We start from the raw sequence: 23,170 nt of genomic DNA, 5'->3' as shown, positions 1-23,170 counted from the left end.
CTCAAGACAACAATGTGGCGAGGCCACCTGAGCGTCGCTTCGGAGGAACTTTAAAGAAAACATTATTGATCCTTTCAGACGAGAGGGGTTTCAGCCAGCATCCATCAGCACCAGGGCCTTCAGCTGGTCAGACTCAGCTCTCAGGCCTAAATAAAGACTTCCTTTCAGAGCGAGGCTTTTCATTGTGGTGGAGAAAAAGGCCTGGATGCCACTACTTTGACTGTGAAGCACAGAAAACAACTCAATTATTCAAATGCACTCAATTACTCATTGTTGTTCGTGTACTTTCTCCACTTAAAAAAAAAATTGAAATAATAGACCACTTCACATAATGATTTATTTGTCATAATAACAGGCAATTTAGAGTCTATTTTTGTCCATTTAATCGTAGTTATTTTTTTTTTTTTGGGGGGGGGGGGGGGGGGGGAGACTCGAACCAGGATCTCTAGGGGCACAGCTAGCACTACGATGCAGTGCCTTAGTCCCCTGTGCCACTCGGGAGGCCCTAATCTTAGTTATTTTAATGAGATTCATGGCTCAGGAGAGTGCCATAGAAGGAAAAGTGTTATTTTCACACATGGTTCAAAGTTGCCTCTACTCTTTTCTCACCAGCACGTAGAGATGGGTATAGACCTAGCTGCTGAGATCACAGGAGGTCTTTGAGGTTCAGACCACTTCTGAGAACTAACACCCAGTTCCTGAATATATTTTTCATTCCGCTCATATTTTACAGGAGTAAATTCCATCACTGCCCCCTGTTATTTCCCTCTAATGTACCATATGGAACCCCGCCGCACACACACGGCAATGAAGGGTGACTAAATGCTCCACGGAAGGAGAATCTGCATAATTGTACAACAAAGCAGGAGTTCCTGTATAGAGGACTAGCGCATCAGTCAAATGAGTTATCCTCAGGATCTCACCAGTGATGGGGTGAAAGAGGGGGTTTGCGGCAACATCAGAAGCTTTCACCAGGAGGTGGGGGTGGCGCGGTTGGAGAGGGAGTCAGATTCCTCAAAAAGAGGCAAAAACACAAAGAGAGACAAATAAAAGACCACAATTCCCTTACTGTTTAAGGAAAAACCTGCTAATCCGAGTGCCAATAATTTAGCCTTCTTTCAGTCCCAAGATGAAAGGGGACGTTCTTGGACCGTATTCAAAACCAGGCTTTCAGCAGCACGTTTAAAAGGAGGCAGTGGACTCTAGGCCAATCACCATTTCAAACTCCATTGTATCTCGGGAAAAGGAATAGGCCTACTTGGTAGCCCGTCAGCAAAGAAAAGCTCTGTTGACCCAAAATGTACCCAAAATGTGTGGACCCAAAATTGACCCCTGCGGAACACCTTTCGTAATATCGAGGAAACCTGATTTAACACGATAAGTAGATACACATTGAGTTCTATCTGTCAAGTAATTTTTAACCAGTTACATGCAGCCTAGTCTAGGCCAATTGAGGAGCCTCTGAATTAGCAGTGAGTGATAAACATTATCGGAAGCCTTTGACAGGTCAATGAAGAGGGCAGCACAATGTTGCCTTTTATCCATGCAGGTAACCACCTCCTTTATAACTAGGGATGCAGCAGAGATAGTGCTATTACCTGGTCTAAAACCCAACTGATGTACATTTAGAATACATTTCAAAGATTAGAAAGATCTTAGCTGAGAATTAATAAAGGAATCTAATATTTTAGCTAGGCAAGAAAGTTTAGAAATAGGGCGATAATTATTTAGTTCACAAGGGTCACCACTTTTTTGAAGGGGAGTACATGGGCCGCCTTCCAAACCTTGGGGATAGTACCAGATATAATCGTCAGTTTAAAAATATGGGTTAATGATCTAGCAATCAGGGGGGCAGAGAGCTGCAGCAGTACTACATACACATCAACAGTGTAATATCTGGATGAAGTTTGCTAATACAAAAGGAACATAAAGTAGGATTACATGGTATGCATACATTGTATGATGTTTATTGATATGTAATGTATTTGTAAAGAATATGAATTAATATTTGACCAAGTGACAACCTTATTCTAAGGGCACCGGCTCATCACAACAATGTGCAAGAATGTGTTGGTAGTGGCCTACTTCTAATAGTATTGTTAACGTTACACATTCTAGCTACTGTCCATTACTGATACATACAGGCAAGAGTTGCTTTCCTTAGCTCACTACAAAAAGATTTAGGGCCAACTGTTATATTGGTCGTCTAATAACCAGCTAGTGGGGATACTTGTAAACATTACAGCTACGTCATTCCTGTTGTTGTTTAGTAAGCTAACTACATTGAGTACAGTAGTTAGTAGCTACCTAACCATTACTCTTCAGATAATGAAAAACTGTAGGATGGTAGCTAGCTAGCAAAGTGACAGGTATTCCTATGATTGAAACAACATCGAAAACAATTATCTACAGTTGCTAATAGTTACCGGTAGCTACCTGGCTAGCTAGCTTTGTTAGTGCAGGGAATAGGTTAGCTAGCCTCTAGTAAGGCTGTTGCGGTAACCGTATTACCGCCACACTAGCGGTCACTAGTCATGAAGGCAGTCAAATTCCACGTGACCGTTTAGTTATGGTAATTAGGCCTCTCGAAGTTGTGATGCTGCTGATGGTTGTTAGTAGCCTACCAAACTTGCCAACTGCCTGGTACACAGCACTATATTGTCCCTCTAATCACTCTGACATCAATGTAAATGTAATAGAAAATCAAACACTTCATGAGAGCAGCAACATTTCTATAGGCGTTGCAATTGTGCGAGAAAACAGAGTAATGGCCTCTATTAAAAAGAGGAGGATCCCATCAGCTTTCTATAGGCTAGGCCTACTATATTTAATTCTCAAATTTCCTAATATTAGGCACATTGCTTATCTTTGCCACAGGAGTATAACCTACCTGGCATACATGTTTCGAGACAGGTGCATGATAATGGTCCATTCTAAATCAAAAAACACATTTCATGCAGTATTTAGCATATGTAAAGACAAGATTAAATAAAGAATAGTCTGTTGGGTAACAATATTAGCCTATCACTTGTGAATTATATATTATCACTTGTGAATGATGCCCAGCATAAGGCAAGAAACATTGCCGCCTTATTTTTTGCGATTTTTTTCAAATCATAGTCGCACACCTCATGTAGCCTAGCCCATAGGCCTATATCTTTTGATAAGGTTTGTATCACAACTAAAGTGGCTAAATACCATCTTAAAATTAAGCATATTAATCCACTTTACAAGGGGTGTAGAGCCTAACTGGCATAAATAAGCAGCGTGTGAGTTTCAAGTTTGGGGAAGAAAATGTTCACCATAAAAATGCACCTTTTATAAAAGCATTACATGCACAATCGCATTTGCGGTCACTTTTGATAAGTGTTTTCCCACTAATGGAACATTCGCGCTTATAACCTACTGGCACACCTGATCTGCTTCACCTGTTCCTGTTACTGTCTCCACCCCCTCCAGGTGTCGCTTATTTTCCCCTGTGTATTTATCGCTGTGTTTCCTGTCTCTCTGTGCCAGTTTGTCTTGTATGTTTCCAAGTCAACCAGCGTTTGTCCCGTTCTCCTGCTTCTAGTCCTCCCGGTTTTGACCCTTGCCTTTTTCTGGACTTTGTACCCACCTGCCTGACCTGGCCACAAACCTGTCTGCCACTCTGTACCTCCTAGACTCTGATCTGGTTTTGACCTTTTGCCCGTCCACGACCATTCTCTTGCCTATCCCTTTGTATTCATAAACATTGTAAGACTCCAACCATCTGCCTCCTGTGTCCGCATTTGGGTCTCGCCTTGTGCCTTGATAGCCTACTGCCATTTGCGCAATGCTGCGCTTGTAATGTTAAGAAATAGCCTAATTTTAAGCTAAACGTTCGGATCTGTTGCGTCAGCCACATTGCGTAAAAAAGGTTTGTTGACGCTAGTGGTTGTATTAATTTGGGAACTATTGCATCCCACAACTGTCCCAGACTATCTTTGGAATATTTACTTCTCGCACAGAATAGGTCAACTTTTGTACTATGGGGGATAGTAGGTTGACATAGGCTAGTGCTTTTGCTGTTCGTTAGGCCTACTCATCTTGTTGCCTGACGAAAAGTAAATGTGGACAGTTCTTCCAATATCTTCAATATGCACCTTGGAATTGGATAAGGACACGCGCAGTTGCGTCCCTGATGTGTCTGTTTTCACTTGTAGCCTGTGAGAAAGACTCGATCACCTGATGGAGAACCATGCGAGTGAGAGGTGCTTCGGAGCACCCAGCACTCTGGGCCAAGGGCACAACCCAGCACTCTGGGCCAAGGGCACAACCCAGCACTCTGGGCCAAGGGCACAACCCAGCACTCTGGGCCAAGGGCACAACCCAGCACTCTGGGCCAAGGGCACAACCCAGCACTCTGGGCCAAGGGTACAACCCAGCACTCTGGGCCAAGGGTACAACCCAGCACTCTGGGCCAAGGGCACAACCCAGCACTCTGGGCCAAGGGCACAACCCAGCACTCTGGGCCAAGGGCACAACCCAGCACTCTGGGCCAAGGGCACAACCCAGCACTCTGGGCCAAGGGCACAACCCAGCACTCTGGGCCAAGGGCACAACCCAGCACTCTGGGCCAAGGGCACAACCCAGCACTCTGGGCCAAGGGCACAACCCAGCACTCTGGGCCAAGGGCACAACCCAGCACTCTGGGCCAAGGGCACAACCCAGCACTCTGGGCCAAGGGCACAACCCAGCACTCTGGGCCAAGGGCACAACGGCCACAGGCCGCAAAAGGCATAGATTTTTTAGGGTGCATTACAGCTACACAAAGGCGATTCCGCCGTGAAAATCGAGGCATTATCAAGTGCTTGTCAAATTGTGAATGAGAGACAGCCTGCGCAAAAATGCCTTTCAAGCTACTTTTTTCAAACCCTCGTTAGTCGCATCATCATTCTTACAATGTATTAAAAATCAAAAAATAACGTCCAATGTTTGTAGAACAACTAAAGTTACATTAATAACTCTAAATTAAACATATAGGAGTACCCATCTTTGTTAACCGCTCAACACAAAATAGCCGCGTGTGCGCACTCCCTCAAATCGTTTGGAGAAAATATCCTTTCTAATTTATTCAGCTCTGTTCAATTGTATTATTCATACTATACAATAATGCTATGGAATTCTAAGCAAATCTTGTCTGTGTAGCCCACAACCATATAGCATAACCAGATCAGGACCTAACACAAGGACAACTCAGAGTATGCTATTCTGTTCTTCTGAAATATAAATTTTCTTCATATCTGTCACATCTTCTCCTGCTCCTCCCCTCCGGCGTGCGACATCGCCAAAATACTAATCACCGCTCCTGGGATTCATCATTATTCACACCTGTACTTCATTAGCTTCATCATTTCCTCCCCTTTATGTGTCACTCTTATGTCTTCTCACCAGTTGGTATTATCCTTGTGTACCGGCATTTAGCCACATGGATTTGTCTCGTTCCTGATTTTGTTGTTTTATTAAACGTTTCACCTGCTTCCCGACTCACAGCTCCGTTATTACAATATCATGCTTCTTTAGACCTGCCTAAAATAAATAATGGATTCATTGTGAAGGTATAGGCTATATTACATGGATTTAGTAGACTTTTTAAAATGTATATGTTCCAAAGATCTGAATCAGTGGCTTGTAGGCTACACGTGGAAGCCAGATGCTAAATGTGTTTTGTTAATTAACGGTCAATTCCCGCCTGACTGACAGTTATTTGCTTGACAATCACCGGCAGACGAAATTTCATGCCAGCCACAGCCCTAGCCTCTAGTTTCGCCGGTAAAACTCCAGTACACCGCTAAACTCTATTCATCCTTGATCATTGTAACTTCACATCAGAAAATTTATTAATATGGACAAAGAAAAACAAATGATATTTACAAATGTACTTAATTGAAAGTGTCTGACTTACTCTAGACTATTTACTCAACAAGCAAGCAATGGAAAATGACATGTAAAAAAATTATACATTTTGACTGAAATGTGCCTCTTCTAGCATACTCTGAAAGGTTGCTACCCCTGTAGATAGAAATGGTGAATTGTAAGCCATAATTATCTTTAAAAACTAGAGTAAAAGTGTTATTTAATACGAAACATCCCCTGAGAGACACTCAGCCACATCGAATGATAATGTAAATTGGGTCAGAGCCACACATGCCAGTGCATGAAAGCTATGCTCTGTGTGAAGATGAAAAACATTTAATGAAGATCTAACCCCTCACACATGAAACATTTATAATGGAAATGTATTTGGACCCAAAGGCAATTCACTTTGCAACAGAAAGGAAGAAAGAAATATATTCTCAGACAGGCTCTTTCAACAGCACAGAAAAATAGAAAAAGGGGGACGGAAAGAGAAACTGGGAGGAGGGCTAAAAAGCCTCCAGACCTCTATTTATAACCATTCAGCCAGTGAACTGCCATAGTCCAAATACCAGAAGGTCTTTTTAAAAACGTTTCATTCAATGCCTAATGTTGTTTTCATCTAAAAAGAAAAAGGTTAAAAAGAAAACAGTAACAACTAAATGAACACTTCTTTAAGGAAAAAATAGTCTTGGACAGCCATTACAAAAACACAAAGGGGAATTCAAAACAAAAGTGCTGCATTCTGTAAAAAAACGACTGAGAAATTGCTGATGTCTGAGCTGCATGTGTATTTCTCTCCATTAGCACTTCAAGCACTACTGTCCCTTTCAGCAGCTAAGTGGGTCTGTGGGAGAATGGCCCGGTCTTCCATTAGGTGAAGCTGAAAAACCCTTGTGAAGAGCAGAACAAGACACACTTGTCAGCTGCTGGGAGCCTCTGGAAGCAGGGCTGCCACCAAAGTGTGCATCTGGTTCAGGGGAGGGGGCTGCTGAGGAAGACTAAGGGCCAGCCCCGCCACCATTCTATGCTGCCATTGTGAGGTCCAGTGCAGGGGTCACGGTAGAGCACATGGGCGAGGGGCTTCCCTTGTCAGTTAGCACATTGGTTAGGTGTTTTGTGTTGTGAGAGGAGAGGCAGTGCTGCCCAACCCCCTCCTCTCTGAAGCGTTCCACCACTAGTCCTGCTCAGTTTCTGTTTCTCCTCCATCTGCTCTACACAGACAGAGAGAGTCAAGCAGGGGTGCTCTGGGCTGCAGCGTCCAGGCTACAGACAAAATAAACAACTCTTCACCAGCCAGAAAGTTAAGGAATGTAAGACTTCTGGCAACACTAGTGTGTGACGCTTATAGAAATGTGGCACTTAAATTAAACAGGTTATTACTTCGATTTAAAGTAACTGTCCAGTGAAAATTTCACTTTTAAAAGTTTGCATTCTGTTAACTTATACCCAAATAATGTAGTGGACTTGCCATATTCTCATATTTCTGACCAAAGCATAAAGTGGGAGAAATAAAAGACCGAACTCAAACAGACTAGAGGTTGACCGATTAATCGGAATGGCCGATTAATTAGGGCCGATTTCAAGTTTTCATAACAATCGGAAATCGTTTTTTTTTTTTTTTTTACACCTTAATTTAACTAGGCAAGTCAGTTAAGAACACATTCTTATTTTCAATGACGGCCTAGGAACGGTGGGTTAGCTGCCTTGTTCAGGGGCAGAACGACAGATTTTTACCTTGTCAGCTCAGGGATTCTCTCTTGCAACCTTGCGGTTTACTAGTCCAACGCTCTAACCACCTGCCTCATGAGGAGCCTGCCTGTTACGCGATTGCAGTAAGAAGCCAAGGTAAGTTGCAAGCTAGCATTAAACTTATCTTATAAAAAACAATCAATCAATCATAATCACTAGTTATAACTACACATGGTTGATGATATTACTAGTTTATCTAGCTTGTCCTGCGTTGCATATAATCGATGCAGTGCGCATTCGCAAAAAAGGACTGTCGTTGCTCCAACGTGTACCTAACTATAAACATCAATGCCTTTCTTAAAATCAATACACAGAAGTATATATTTTTAAACCTGCATATTTAGCTAAAAGAAATCCAGGTTAGCAGGCAATATTAAGCAGGTGAAATTGTGTCACTTCTCTTGCGTTCATTGCACGCAGAGTTAGGGTATATGCAACAGTTTGGGCCACCTGGCTCGTTGCGAACTAATTTGCCAGAATTGTACGTAATTATGACATAACATTGAAGGTTGTGCAATGTAACAGGAATATTTAGACTGATGGATGCCATACGTTAGATTAAATACAAAATGTTTCCGTATTTCACTGAAAGAATAAATGTTTTGTTTTCGAGATGATAGTTTCCGGATTCGACCATATTAATGACCTAAGGCTCGTATTTCTGTGTCTTATTATGTTATAATTAAGTCTATGATTTGATAGAGCAGTCTGACTGAGCGATGGTGGGCACCTGCAGGCTCGTAAGCATTAATTCAAACAGCACCTTTGTGCGTTTTGCCAGCAGCTCTGCTGTTTATGAATTCAAGCCTATCAACTCCCGAGATTAGGCTGGTGTAACCGATGTGAAATGGCTAGCTAGTTAGCGGGGTGCGCGCTAATAGCGTTTCAAACGTCACTCGCTCTGAGACTTGGAGTAGTTGTTCCCCTTGCGCTGCAAGAGCCGCGGCTTTTGTGGAGCGATGGGTAACGCTGCTTCGAGGGTGGCTGTTGTCGATGTGTTCCTGGTTCGAGCCCAGGTAGGCGCGAGGAGAGGGACGGAAGCTATACTGTTACACTGGCAATACTAAAGTGCCTATAAGAACATACAATAGTCAAAGGTATATGAAATACAAATGGTATAGAGAGAAATAGTCCTATAATTCCTATAATAACTACAACCTAAACCTTCTTACCTGGGAATATTGAAGACTCATGTTAAAAGGAACCACCAGCTTTCATATGTTCTCATGTTCTGAGCAAGGAACTTAAACGTTAGCTTTCTTACATGGCACATATTACACTTTTACTTTCTTCTACATAAAAATCGTCCCGATTTATCGGTATCGGCTTTTTTTGGTCCTCCAATAATCGGTATCGGTGTTGAAAAATCATAATCGGTAGACCTCTAAAACAGACAGTTTAAAAAATACTTGCTATTTCCTCAGAGTATGATGTCATACTCCTGAGGAGGATGAGCTGGCCAATCAGCAGTCTACTCACATGGAATGCCCAGTATAATGCCCAGTATACGCCCACACCATTCTGTTGTTGGGATAAACCCACTGCGTTCCAACCAGTGTAAATTCCGTCAACAAAAATAGTGACCAAGGATGTTTTCACATTGTGCTCTTTAAAATAACATCTCAGTCCTCTTTAAAGTGAACTCTGTGGTAAAAAAAGAGCAAAATAACTCTGTTCCCTTTGCATTCACACTGCCCTTGTATTTGGATGAGGACTCAACTATTTTGCCAGTTCACTTCACCTACAGTGGGGAGAACAAGTATTTGATACACTGCCGATTTTGCAGGTTTTCCTACTTACAAAGCATGTAGAGGTCTGTCATTTTTATCATAGGTACACTTCAACTGTGAGAGATGGAATCTAAAACAAAAATCCAGAAAATCACATTGTATGATTTTTAAGTAATTTATTCGCATTTTATTGCATGACATAAGTATTTGATCACCTACCAACCAGTAAGAGTTCCGGCTCTCACAGACCTGTTAGTTTTTCTTTAAGAAGCCATCCTGTTCTCCACTCATTACCTGTATTAACTGCACCTGTTTGAACTCATTACCTGTATAAAAGACACCTGTCCACACACTCAATCAAACAGACTCCAACCTCTCAGCAATGGCCAAGACCAGAGAGCTGTGTAAGGACATCAGGGATACAATTGTAGACCTGCACAAGGCTGGGATGGGCTACAGGACAATAGGCAAGCAGCTTGGTGAGAAGGCAACAACTGTTGGCGCAATTATTAGAAAAGGGAAGAAGTTCAAGATGACGGTCAATCACCCTCGGTCTAGGGCTCCATGCAAGATCTCACCTCGTGGGGCATCAATGATCATGAGGAAGGTGAGGGATCAGCCCAGAACTACACGGCAGGACCTGGTCAATGACCTGAAGAGAGCTGGGACCACAGTCTCAAAGAAAACCCACTACGCCGTCATGGATTAAAATCCTGCAGCGCACGCAAGGTCCCCCTGCTCAAGCCAGCGCATGTCCAGGCCCGTCTGAAGTTTGCCAATGACCATCTGGATGATCCAGAGGAGGAATGGGAGAAGGTCATGTGGTCTGATGAGACAAAAATAGAGCTTTTTGGTCTAAACTCCACTCGCCGTGTTTGGAGGAAGAAGGATGAGTACAACCCCAAGAACACCATCCCAACCGTGAAGCATGGAGGTGGAAACATCATTCTTTGGGGATGCTTTTCTGCAAAGGGGACAGGATGACTGCATCGTATTGAGGAGGGGATGGATGGGACCATGTATCGCGAGATCTTGGCCAACAACCTCCTTCCCTCAGTAAGAGCATTGAAGATGGGTCGTGGCTGGGTCTTCCAGCATGACAATGACCCGAAACACACAGCCAGGGCAACTAAGGAGGGCACAGCCAGGGCAACTAAGGAGTGGCTCCGTAAGAAGCATCTCAAGGTCCTGGAGTGGCCTAGCCAAGGTCTGTATGGAGGAGTGGGCCAAAATTCCTGCTGCAGTGTGTGCAAACCTGGTCAAGAACTACAGGAAATGTATGATCTCTGTAATTGCAAACAAAGGTTTCTGTACCAAATATTAAGTTCTGCTTTTCTGATGTATCAAATACTTATGTCATGCAATAAAACGCAAATGAATTACTTAAAAATCATACATTGTGATTTTCTGAAAGTGTACCTATGATAAAAATTACAGACCTCTACATGCTTTGTAAGTAGGAAAACCTGCAAAATCGGCAGTGTATCAAATACTTGTTCTCGCCACTGTATTTTGTGGTCCGAATCCTCTTTGCATTCACATTGCTAGAAAGGAACCAGGATCTTTTTCCAAAATTCACTCAATGCACTCTGGGTTTTCACAAAGTGCAGGACAAGAAATTCCATCAGAATGTGTTATCTGACAGCTAGATATACCTATTTACATTTTGGAAGCTAATAGATTGCATTTAGTAATAAAAAAAAATACAATTGTAATCAGATGATATTATTATTCTAATATTTACATGTTAATAGTATCAGAAGAATAACTGCAGATTAATTAATGCTGTAATTGAAAATTGTACATCCAATGTAGTCTACTGCCCCTTTAAGAGCTAGCCTTTAAGAGCTAGAATAGATTTTCTACCCTGTGTTGGGATCTCACCAAATACTGTATGTTGGTGTTTTCACACTATTCAAACCCCACAATCAACTAAACAGTTAATGAAGCTCTCTTAGCCTATAGATCACATATTGCAAACAAATAATCTGAACTCAAAAACACCACACATACTGTTGAAGTCAAGTTTACATAAACTTAGGTTGGAGTCATTACAACTTGTTTTTCAACCACTCCACACATTTCTTATTAACAAACTATAGTTTTGGCAAGTCAGTTAGGACATCTACTTTGTACTTGACACAAGTAATTTTTCCAACAATTGTTTACAGACAGATTATTTCACTTATAATTCACTGTATCACAATTCCAGTGGGTCAGAAGTTTACATACACCAAGTTGACTGTGCCTTTAAACAGCTAGGAAAATTCCAGAAAAGTATGTCATGGCTTTAGAAGCTTCTGATAGGCTAATTGACATAATTTGAGTCAATTGGAGGTGTACCTGTGGATGTATTTCAAGGCCTACCTTCAAACTCAGTGCCTCTTTGCTTGACATCATGAGAAAAATCAAAAGAAAATCAGCCAAAACCTCAGAAAAAAAATTGTAGACCTCCATAAGTCTTGTTCATCCTTGGGAGCAATTTCCAAATGCCTGAAGGTACCACATGCATCTGTACAAACAATAGTACGCAAGTTTAAACACCATGGGACCACACACCCGTCATACCGCTCAGGAAGGAGACGCATTATGTCTCCTAGAGATGAACGTACTTTGGTGCGAAAAGTGCAAATCAATCCCAGAACAGCAGCAAAGGACCTTGTGAAGATGCTGGAGGAAATTGGTACAAAATGTATCTGTAGCCACAGTAAAACGAGTCCTATATCGACATAACCTGAAAGGCTGCTCAGCAAGGAAGCAACTGCTCCAAAACCGCCATAAAAAAGCCAGACTATGGTTTGCAACTGCACATGGGGACAAAGATCATACTTTTTGGAGAAATGTCCTCTGGTCTGATGAAACAAAAATAGAACTGTTTGGCCATAATGATCATCGGTATGTTTGGAGGAAAAGGGGGGAGGCTTGCAAGTCGAAGAACACCATCCCAACCGTGAAGCACGGGAGTGGCAGCAATCAGGTTGTGGGGGTTCTTTGCTGCAGGAGGGACTGGTGCACGTCACAAAATAGATGGCATGAGGTAGGAAAATGATGTGGATATATTGAAGCAACATCTCAAGACATCAGTCAGAAGTTAAAGCTTGGTCGCAAATGGGTCTTCCAAATAGACAATGATCCCAAGCATACTTCAAAAGTTGTGGCAAAATGGCTTAGTGGCCATCACAAAGCCCTGACCTCAATCCCATAGAAAATGTGTGGGCAGAACTGAAAAAGCAGGTGCGAGCAAGGAGGCCTAAAAACCTGACTCAGTTACACCAGCTCTGTCAGGAGGAATGAGCTAACATTCACCCAACTTATTGTGGGAAGCTTGTGGAAGGCTACCCAAAACGTTTGACCCAAGTTAAAACATTTAAAGGCAATGCTACCAAATACTAATTGAGTGTATGTAAACTTCTGATCCACTGGGAATGTGATGAAAGAAATAAAAGCTGAAATAAATCACTCTACTATTATTCTGACATTTCACATTCTTAAAATTAAGTGGTGATCCTAACTGACCTAAAACAGGGAATTTTTACTAGGATTAAATGTCAGGAATTGTGAAAAACTGAGTTTAAATGTATTTGGCTAAGGTGTATGTAAACTTCCGACTTCAACTGTATTTTGGAATTTCTGTGCATCCTTGAAAATCGCTAATCAATAGGCCTATCCAGAAACAACACACATTTTTCCCAATGGGAGGAGGTTTATGGCAGGGGAAACGGTGTTGCATTAGTCTAGTGTGTGGTGCGGGAATAATGACAAGCAAACCTGGGGTGTCACACCCTGGCCTCTGTTATATTGATTTTCTTTATTAGTTTAGTTAGGTCAGGGTGTGACATGGGATGTTTGTGTGTTTTGTCTAGTTTAGGGTGTGTGTATTGTTTAGGGGGTTTTGTATAGTGTATGGGGTTGTGTTAAGTAGAGAGGTTTAGGAAAGTCTATGGTTGCCTGGTTTGGTTCTCAATCAGAGACAGCTGTTTATTGTTGTCTCTGATTGGGAGCCATATTTAAGGCAGCCATAGGCTTTAGGTGATTGTGGGTAATTGTCTATGTCATTGTGTAGTGGTCAGTGTCAGCACCATTTGTTTATATAGCTTCACGGTCGTCAGTTTGTTGTTTTGTTTCGTTCGTTGTTCGTCTCTCTAATAAAAGAGAATGGGTTTTTTTCACACGCTGCGTTTTGGTCCTTTCTTCCAAGTCAAGACGATCGTGACAGGGGAGCTTTGTGTTCACATTGCCCTAAAAAAGATGGTCTCAGTTTGGTTCGCTTCGGGGGACTCTTGAATTCAGCAAAATTCAGTAAACCGCACTGAGTTCACGAAAATTGTCTGGAAGGGACAAAATGTGAAAACACCATAAAATATTTGTCAAATAGCTATTTTTGAGTTTCAATTGACGACACTATAACTGACCCAGAAAAAAACTATAACTAAACAAATTGTATTTTTAATTTAGTTGACTAAAACAAGACTAAATTATCTATGTGACTAAAATCTGACTACTAAATGGACTGAACAATACTTTTTGGAGAGATTGAGAGCTTTTCAGCAATAACTTCAATTGATATTAACAGCACAGACGCTCAGCATGGATTATACAAATCGAGCAGGCGACTCTTGCTTCCCCATAGCTAACCAGTCACCACCAGCCTTATAGTTTGCTACCCTTGCCTGGTTAAGAAAAACAAGCTGCTTTACAAAATTAAAAACAATAGAGCACTGAGTTAAATAGTAAAACAGTCCAGCTATGTTTTTCTCCCCCCTTGAGTATAGAAAAGTAGTCTGTACTTGAATTTGTACCCTCCCACTTTCCCCACTGCATTTCATAGCCATGTTCCGTAGCCAAGATGCCCTCGTTTCCCCAGAGAAAACTGCTTGATTCTAGCCAATACCATTCAAAAGATGTGACCCAATACCGGCAGAACGTTTTTTTCTATTTTTTTCTATCGTGCATTGGTGGGATGCATTTTACCATCATAAATCAAGTCCTAGTTTATTGGTCGCGAAAACAGATTTGCAGATGTTATCACAGGTGCAGCGAAATGCTTGTGTTTGTAGCTGCAACCGTGCAGTAATACCTTGCAATAATACTTTAAAAAACAATACATGTAATCCAGAAATTATATTTTTTATATGAGTGCCTGGATACAGCCCTTAGCTGTGGTATATAGGCCATATACTACAAACCCCTGAGGTGCCTGATTGCTATTATAAACTGATCGAGTATCGATTATCATTATACTAAACCTGGTACCGATGTCAAAATTCTGGTATCGTGACATGTGGACAAGTCTATGGCCTCTCAGTGAGCTCAATATCTCAGCGGGAGCTCCCTAATCCCTGCTCATTCATCTCAGCCTGCACGTCTGACCCCCTTAATGAAAACCAACAGCTTCAGAGCATTCTAGCTAGGCAGGTCAAAATGATGTAGAGTTCAACCAAGAGTTTGAGTGAATCTGTAAATGGAATGTCTTCACCCTAGCCACCCCTTTCCCCTGCTGCCCTTCCAACTCTGGAACTAGGGGCAGTTCATGCTTTCAGATACTGTGAACAATGCCCCTGCAGGGTGCAAGGCGACTGAGGCGAGCTAGAAAAACTATTCACTGGGTTAACTTCCAAAGACTGATGGGGTCAGCCAGACATACTGCTCCTAAACAAGCAGAAACTAAAGGGAGTTCACTAGCCACTGGTAAAAGCATAGTTATGATGAGGGGAATATTCAACCAACAGGAGAGAGAGACACACACACACACACACACACACACACACACACACACACGAGAAAGAGAGAAGGAAAAGGAAAACAAACTTATTTCCATCAAGCCCTGTGTTAAACCTCATCTGGGAGGAGGCTCCGGCTCTTCCTGTATTTACATATTATATGGAGCGTGTGACTGGAGAAAAATGGCCACCATGGTATTCAACACCCAGGGACCTGTACATGCAGGTAGACGATAAATCATACAATACAGTCAGAAACCTTGAAGACACACACAGCTATTCCTCTAAAGACATGATCACCCACCGCGCTCTCACATAGGAGGGGCCTAGAACTGTTTCTATCCTCTTCAAATAATTCAGTCCATCACATGGCCCCCCAAAAACAACAATATTGGGCAATATCAGTGTTTTTAAAAAGTAGGCTTTAAACAGAGGCAGTCAGGAAAGATGTACAGTATAAAGTCCTAGCCGTAAGAATACAAACAACGATAAAATGGCAGTGCATGTCTGACAGGAAATCTAGTGTTGCCTCTCCCGGTATTACATAAGAGCTTTCTCTCTGACATTCCTCTGTCGCTCACATGGGATCAATGGTCAGATAAATATCAGGCCACGGCTGCCTCACCTCATCTAAGAATGTGCTCCTGAAGCACTTCTCAACCTCCACAGGCAACACAAACACACCAGACAACCTCAAATGAGGAGAATGAATGAGAGAAAACAGCATCAAACCATGATGGTAATAGTATAGTTGCACCATACACAACTATTTGATGCATAAGAAACACTTTTTTTGTATTTTTTTTTTACTTACTTCAATTTTGTCCGTCTTGGCATCGCCCCAGTACAGTTTTCCTGCTTCATAGTCGATGGCTAAACCGTTGGGCCAACCCAGCGAGGTATTGAGCAGCACGAGACGTTCCATTCCATCCAGGTTAGCACGCTCTATCTTAGGCTTCTCCCCCCAGTCTGTCCAGTACATGTAACTGTGGAGATAGGCCAGCACAGAATTAAAACCGAAAACAAAATTGCTTTAAGTGAGAATGGAACTCAAATTATTCAACAGGTTTGGGTTAGTACATACGGAAAATCCATTTGAATGTAAATGGATCTAAAATGGATTAAATATGTTTTTTCTTTTCAGCAACCTACACACAATACCCCATAATAACAAAGTGAAGACAGGTTTTTAGAAACTTTTGAAAAAACAGAAATACCATATTTACATAAGTTTTCAGACCCTTTGATATGAAACTCGAAATTGAGCTCAGGTGCATCCGGTTTCCATTGATCATCCTTGAGATGTTTCTACAACTTGATTGGAGTCCACCTGTGGTAAATTCATTTGATTGGACATGATTTGGACAGGCACACACCTGTCTATATAAGGTCCCACAGTTGGCAGTGCATATCAGAGCAAAAAGCAAGCCATGAGGTAGAAGGAATTGTCCGTAGAGCTCAGAGACAGGATTGTGTCAAGGCACAGATCTGGGGAAGGGTACCAAAAACATTCTGCAGCATTGAAGTTCCCCAAGAACACAGTGGCCTGCATCATTCTTAAATGTAAGAAGTTTGGAACCATCAAGACTCTTCCTAGAGCTGGCCGCCCATCCAAACTGAGCAGTCTGGGGAGAAGGTCCTTGGTCAGGGAGGTAACCAAGAACCCGTGGTCACTCAAACAGAGCTCCAGAGTTCCTCTGTGGAGATGGGAGAACCTTGCAGCACTCCACCAAATCAGGCCTTTATGGTAGAGTGGCCAGACAGAAGCCATTCCTCAGTAAAAGGCACGACACCCCCGCTTGGAGTTTGCCAAAAATAATCTTAGACCATGAGAAATTAGATTCTCTGGTCTGATCAAACCAATATTGAACTCTTTGGTCTGAATGCCAAGTGTCAAGCCTGGAGGAAACCTGGCACCATCCCTAAGTTGAAGCATGCATCAAGCTGTGGGGCATCAAGCTGTGGGGATGTTTTTCAGCGGCAGGGAATGAAAGACTAGTCAGGATCGAGGCAAAGATGAACAGAGCAAAGTACACAGAGATCATTGATAAAAATCTGCTCCAGAGCACTCAGGACCTGACTGGGGCAAAGGTTCCCCTTCCAACAGGAAAACGACTCCAAGCACACAGCCAAGACAACACAGGAGTGGCTTTGGGACAAGACTTTGAATGTCCTTGAATGGGACAGCCAGAGTCCGGACTTGAACCCAACCGAACATCTCTGGAGACTTCTGCAGCGACACTCCCCATCCAGGATCTGCAGAGAAGAATGGGAGAAACTCCCCAAATACAGGTGTGCCAAGCTTGTAGCGTCATACCCAAGAAGACGAGGCCATAACCCCTGCCAAAGGTGCTTCAACAAAGTACGGCGTACAGGGTCTGAATACTTAATTACATTTTTATTGAAAACTTTTTTCAATAAATAATGAATTAGTTTGACACCGTTTGTAAGCTTTTAAATGATATCAAACTCAACCGTTAAACTTTTCCAGTAAAGCAGACATGGTTGTCTCATGGTATGGTGGGTCAACTTTGAGCACCTTAATCTCCTGAATGTTTTGGCATTCAGGTCCAAAGTCACTTTTCTGATCACTTCTTCAATGGGCAAAGATGTATGGAAGGTTTTGTTGAAATCAAAAGGAATGCTGTAAAAAAGTTAGTGAATTCAAATGCATTAATTCAAATGTTTTGCTGAAATTAGTTAAATTGATTACTGTGATGAAGTAAGAAAAAAGCCACAAATCTAAAATGGACACACGTACCCATTGACAGGGTCCAGCACAATGGCCCTTGGTTCATCCAGGTTCTCTGAGATCAGAATGCGACGCGAGGTTCCGTTCAGCCTTGTAACCTCAATACGGTCAGTACCCGTATCCGTCCAGTAAAGGTTCCGGGCCACCCAATCCACCGCAATGCCATCTGGGTGGTTGATCTCCGTGGTGACCAGGGTCTGGGCCTCGGTGCCGTCAATGCGGGAGCGGCGGATGGCTTTAACCTCGTCGTCTGTCCAGTACACATATCCATCCACAGGGTCATAGTCGATGGCGATGGCATGGCGGATGTCGTCCACCTGCAGAACGATGTCGGTGAAATCTGGGAGGTCCAGAGAAATCCTCCTCAGGTCAGTCCGCCTGGCCAGCAGTAGAACCTGCTCCGCACCTAGGGTAGAGAAGTGGACATAATTGAGAATGAGTGGGGAGAGAGCATGACATTCAACTGGCACGTGAAATAACAGCTTATTGGGGATTGATCTGAGGTCCTACATAGCCATACCTGACAAGCATAAATTAATGTTTTAGTAAAGATAACATTTCAGAGGGCGATTTATAGTGTAACTTTAAAATCTTGATTTTATTTGTTTAGCTTATGAAAATGAGAAATGTTAGCAATTTTTCATTAAAAAAAAGGTGAGAAGAGGCTTTAGACAAGATTTTGAAACAAAGCCAAAAGACCAGATCTAAATATCCATTTCAAATGTCTTTAAGTTTAGCCTTTATCTAAAAGCGTAAAAAGATGTTTTCCTGAGGGGAATCGTAGAATAGCTGAAATAGCAGCTCCATTTGGTCACTGGGGCCACACTCTGCAGAGGCAATTAGGTCCAACTTCTCCTTGCCTAATCTCCTGTTTTAGCCATTTACGCTCCAGTACCCTTAAAACCAGCTGCAGACTACTGACACCCAATCAGAAGGGTCATCCATCAGGGGTGACACAAATCAGTAATGACAGTGAAAAAAACAGCCCTTCGTTTTCCACCAAGAAGAGAACAACGCCACGTCTTTGATTTAAATTCGCTCCTCGGTCTGCTTCACATTTGACAAAGTGACAAGACTTCCCCTAAATCCACAACAAATGCCCTCCATTTATCCACCCAAGTTAAACAAATGAGGAGCATGTATGCTTGCTCTTTTTAAACTTTACACAGCCCCACACACAACCCCACTGCTTTCCTCCTAATCAGAGCTGATACAATGTGGTATTGTCTTACATTCTGTTTAGCTGTCAACACTGCTGGAGGTCTGTTTAATCCTGTAGTCACTGAATACATATATGTTCTATCAGATCGGGATAACTAACCCTCCGCTACCCTAACACACACACACAGGCCCTCTCTATGTTTTACTTGCGCCTCTGGAATGAAGGCTAGAAGAATAAGACTCATTGTTTCCTGGCCTGGGAATACACCGCCTCAATTTGGAAGAGTTATAAATTCAAATAGAGAGGCTCCGCTGCATCTCTGGTCTGGGAGAGGAGAGTCCTTTTGGGGTAATGAATGGGCTGTCGTTAACAGGACTAGTGCACATAGACAATAGTGTTTTCTGTCCCCTGTAGAGAGGGATGGGAACCAGGACAATGATGGCCTGAACCTGGGTTTCAGAATTAGGACTACCTTGGCTTGACGTTTAACTGGTTCGTCCCAACAAATAAAATACAATTTTATTTGGTCACATGCGCTGTAAACAACAAGTGTAGACAAACAGTGAAATGCTTACTTCCGGGTCCTTAAAAAAAATGCAGAGTTAAAGACAAGCGGGGGGAAAAAACAGGGCAGTATTGTCACGACTTCGGCTGAAGTCGATGCCTCTCCTTGTTCGGGCGGTTGACGTCACCGGCCTTCTAGCCATCGCCAATCCATTTTTCATTTTCCATTTGTTTGTCTCGTTTTTCCACACACCTGGTTCTCATTGTCCCTCATTATGTGTTGTGTATTTAACCCTCTGTTTCCCCCATGTCTTTGTGTGGTATTGTTTATTCTGTTTTGATGTATGCGCACATTAGTCTGGTTGCGCTGGGTTATGTATACCCGTTTTGTATTTCGTGTTCATTGTGCCGTGTGCTTGTGGTTCGCCTGAATAAAAGGCTCCTCCGTGTGCTACCAAATACCTGCTCTCCTGCGCCTGACTTCCTTGCAGCCACTTACGCATACCTGACAAGTATCCCAGGTAAAACAGCCTCCAATCAGGGCTGTCACTCCATAAATTAGGGTTGACCAAGAAATCCGCAACAACTCCGTTTTTTCCCCTATCACCTTTATACACACACGAGGAGGGTGGTGGGTTGGGTCTCTCCTTAAGGCATCTGCATGCTTCGGTTTAGTTGGTTCGGTTCGATTCGAACTAGTGTGCTCGCATACACCCATTGCTTGAAAAACGAGAAATAAGTGGAAAAAGTAGTGTTTGTCCATCCACACTTCTTCAAAATTGTCAGAACTAATCTCTTTTGCCGAGGACATCTTAGTCGTGCAATTTTACATCTAACTAAGATGTTCGGTACAGTATTTCTCAAGTGAAAAATGTACATTAAAACAAGATCTCACGACCACAGACTGAGGCTGGCACTAAGACAGCATTGAATGAGCTGTATTTCACCATAAGCAAAAAAGAAAATGCCCACCCAGAGGCGGCAATCCAAGTAGCCGGGGACTTTAATGCAGGGAAACTTAAATCCATTTTACCAAATTTCTATCAGCATGTTAAATGTGCAACCAGAGGGGAAGAAAACTCCGGACCACCTTTACTCCAAACACAAAGCTCTCCCTCCCATTTGGCAAATCTGACCATAATTCTATCTTCCTGATTCCTGCTGACAAGAAAAAAAATTAAGCAGGAAGCACCAGTGACTAGATCAATAAAAAAGTGGTCTGCTGGAGTAGATGCTAAGCTAAGGACTGTTTTGCTAGCACAGACTGGAATATGTTCCGGGATTCCTCCGATAGCATTGAGGAGTACGCCACATCAGTCATTGGCTTCATCAATAAGTGCATCGATGAAGTTGTCCCCACAGTGACGGTACGTACAGTTGAAGTCGGAAGTTTACATACACTTAGGTTGGAGTCATTAAAACTCGTTTATCAACCACTCCACAAATTTCTCGTTAACAAACTATAGTTTTGGCAAGTCGGTTAGGACATCTACTTTGTGCTTGACACAAGTAATTTTTCCAACAATTGTTTACAGACAGATTAATTCACTGTATCACAATTCCAGTGGGTTAGAAGTTTACATACACTAAGTTTACTGTGCCTTTAAACAGCTTGGAAAATTCCAGAAAATTACATCATAGCTTTAGAAGCTTCTGATAGGCTAATTGACATCATTTGAGTCAATTGGAGGTGTACCTGTGGATGTATTTCAAGGCCTACCTTCAAACTCAGTGCCTCTTTGCTTGACATCATGGAACATCTAAATAAATCAGCCAAGACCTCAGAAAAAAAATGATAAACCTCTACAAGTCTGGTTCATCCTTTGGAGCAATTTCTAAACGCCTGAAGGTACCACATTCATCTGTACATACAATAGTACGCAAGTATAAACACCATGGGACCATGCGGCCGTCATACCGCTCAGGAAGAAGACGCGTTCTGTCTCCTAGAGATGAACGTACTTTGGTGCAAAAAATGCAAATCAATCCCAGAAAAACAGCAAAGGACCCTGTGAAGATGCTGGAGGAAACAGGTACAAAAGTATCGATATCCACAGTAAAACGAGTCCTATATCGATATAACCTGAAAGGCCGCTCAGCAAGGAAGAAGCCACTGCTTCAAAAACGCCATTAAAAAGCCAGACTACGGTTTGCAACTGCACATGGGGACAAAGATCGTACTTTTTGGAGAAATGTCCTCTGGTCTGATGAAACAAAAATAGAACTGTTTGGCCATAATGACCATCTTTATGTTTGGAGGAAAAAGGGGGAGGCTTGCAACCCGAAGAACACCATCCCAAACGTGAAGCACGGGGGTGGCAGCATCATGTTGTGGGGGTGCTTTGCTGCAGGAGTGACTGGTGCACTTCACAAAATAGATGGCATCATGAGGGAGGGAAATTATGTGGATATACTGAAGCAACATCTCAAGACATCAGTCAGGAAGTTAAAGCTTGGTCGCAAATGGGTCTTCCAAATGGACAATGACCCCAAGCATACTTCCAAAGTTCGGGCAAAATGGCTTAAGGACAACAAAGTCAAGGTATTGGAGTGGCCATCACAAAGCCCTGACCTCAGTCCTATAGAAAATTTGTGAGCAGAACTGAAAAAGCATGTGCGAGCAAGGAGGCCTAAAAACCTGACTCAGTTACACCAGCTCTGTCAGGAGGAATGGGCCAAAGTTCACCCAACTTATTGTGGGAAGCTTGTGGAAGGCTACCCGAAACGTTTGACCCAAGTTAAACATTTTAAAAGGCAATCCTACCAAATACTAATTGAGTGTACGCAAACTTCTTACCCACTGGGAATGTGATGAAAGAAATAAAAGCTGAAATAAATCATTCTCTCTACTATTATTCTGACATTTCACATTCTTAAAATAAAGTGGTGATCCTAACTGACCTAAGACATTGTATTTTTACTAGGATTAAATGTCATTAATTGTGGAAAATCGGAGTTTAAATTTATTTGGCTAAGGTGTATGTAAACTTCCGACTTCAACTGTACATATTACCTCAACTAACCGGTGCCCCCCTGTATATAGTCTCGCTATTGTTATTTTATTGCTGCTCTTTAATTACTTGTTACTTTTATTTCTTATTCTTATCCATATTTTTTTAAACTGCATTGTTGGTTAGGGGCTCGTAAGTAAGCATTTCACTGTAAGGTGTACTACACCTGTTGCATTCGGCACATGTGACTAATACAATTTGATTTGATCTATCGTTGAATGACAAAAAAACACTACTGTAAAGGGGTGTAGCCTTGGGCTTGCCTCAATTTTTTTGTGTGCGCACAAACAGCAGTGAGGCCAAAAACCTCACAAAATGGAGTCATAATATACACTACAAGACCTAAAGTAAGCGGACACCTGCTTGTCGAACATCTCATTCTAAAATCATGGGCATTGTTGTTTTCCCGTTTTGCTCCACTCTTCTGGGAAGGCTTTCAACTATATGTTGGAACATTGCTGCGTGGACTTACTTTCATTGAGCCACAAAAGCATTAGTGAGGTCGGGCACTGATGTTGGGCAATGAGGCCTGGCTCGTTGTCAGCATTCCATTTCATCCTAAAGGTGTTTGATGGGGTTGAGGTCAGGGCTCTGTGCAGGCCAATCAAGTTCTTCTACACTGATCTCAACTAATAATTTCTGTATGGACCTCTCTTTGTGCA

The 23,170-nt window shown here is 42.4% G+C and overlaps 1 protein-coding gene across 3 annotated transcripts in view; it reads right to left on the bottom strand.

The window, feature by feature from the left end:
* The window catches only part of LOC129867207 (low-density lipoprotein receptor-related protein 5-like), a 95,952-nt gene that overhangs the window by 38,850 nt on the left and 33,932 nt on the right, over window positions 1-23,170 (bottom strand). For all 3 annotated transcript variants that reach the window (XM_055940457.1, XM_055940458.1, XM_055940459.1), the window contains 2 exons: window positions 17,841-18,237; window positions 15,894-16,065 (listed from right to left, as the gene is read on the bottom strand). In XM_055940457.1, the coding sequence (XP_055796432.1) occupies window positions 15,894-16,065; window positions 17,841-18,237 (569 nt within the window). The remainder of the gene's footprint in view (window positions 1-15,893; window positions 16,066-17,840; window positions 18,238-23,170) is intronic.

Source organism: Salvelinus fontinalis, chromosome 12 (assembly GCF_029448725.1).
Source record: "Salvelinus fontinalis isolate EN_2023a chromosome 12, ASM2944872v1, whole genome shotgun sequence".
NCBI classification, from domain to species: Eukaryota; Metazoa; Chordata; class Actinopteri; order Salmoniformes; family Salmonidae; genus Salvelinus; species Salvelinus fontinalis.
The sequence above is the reverse complement of the archived record's forward strand: the minus strand, read 5'-3'. Positions and strand labels throughout refer to the sequence as shown.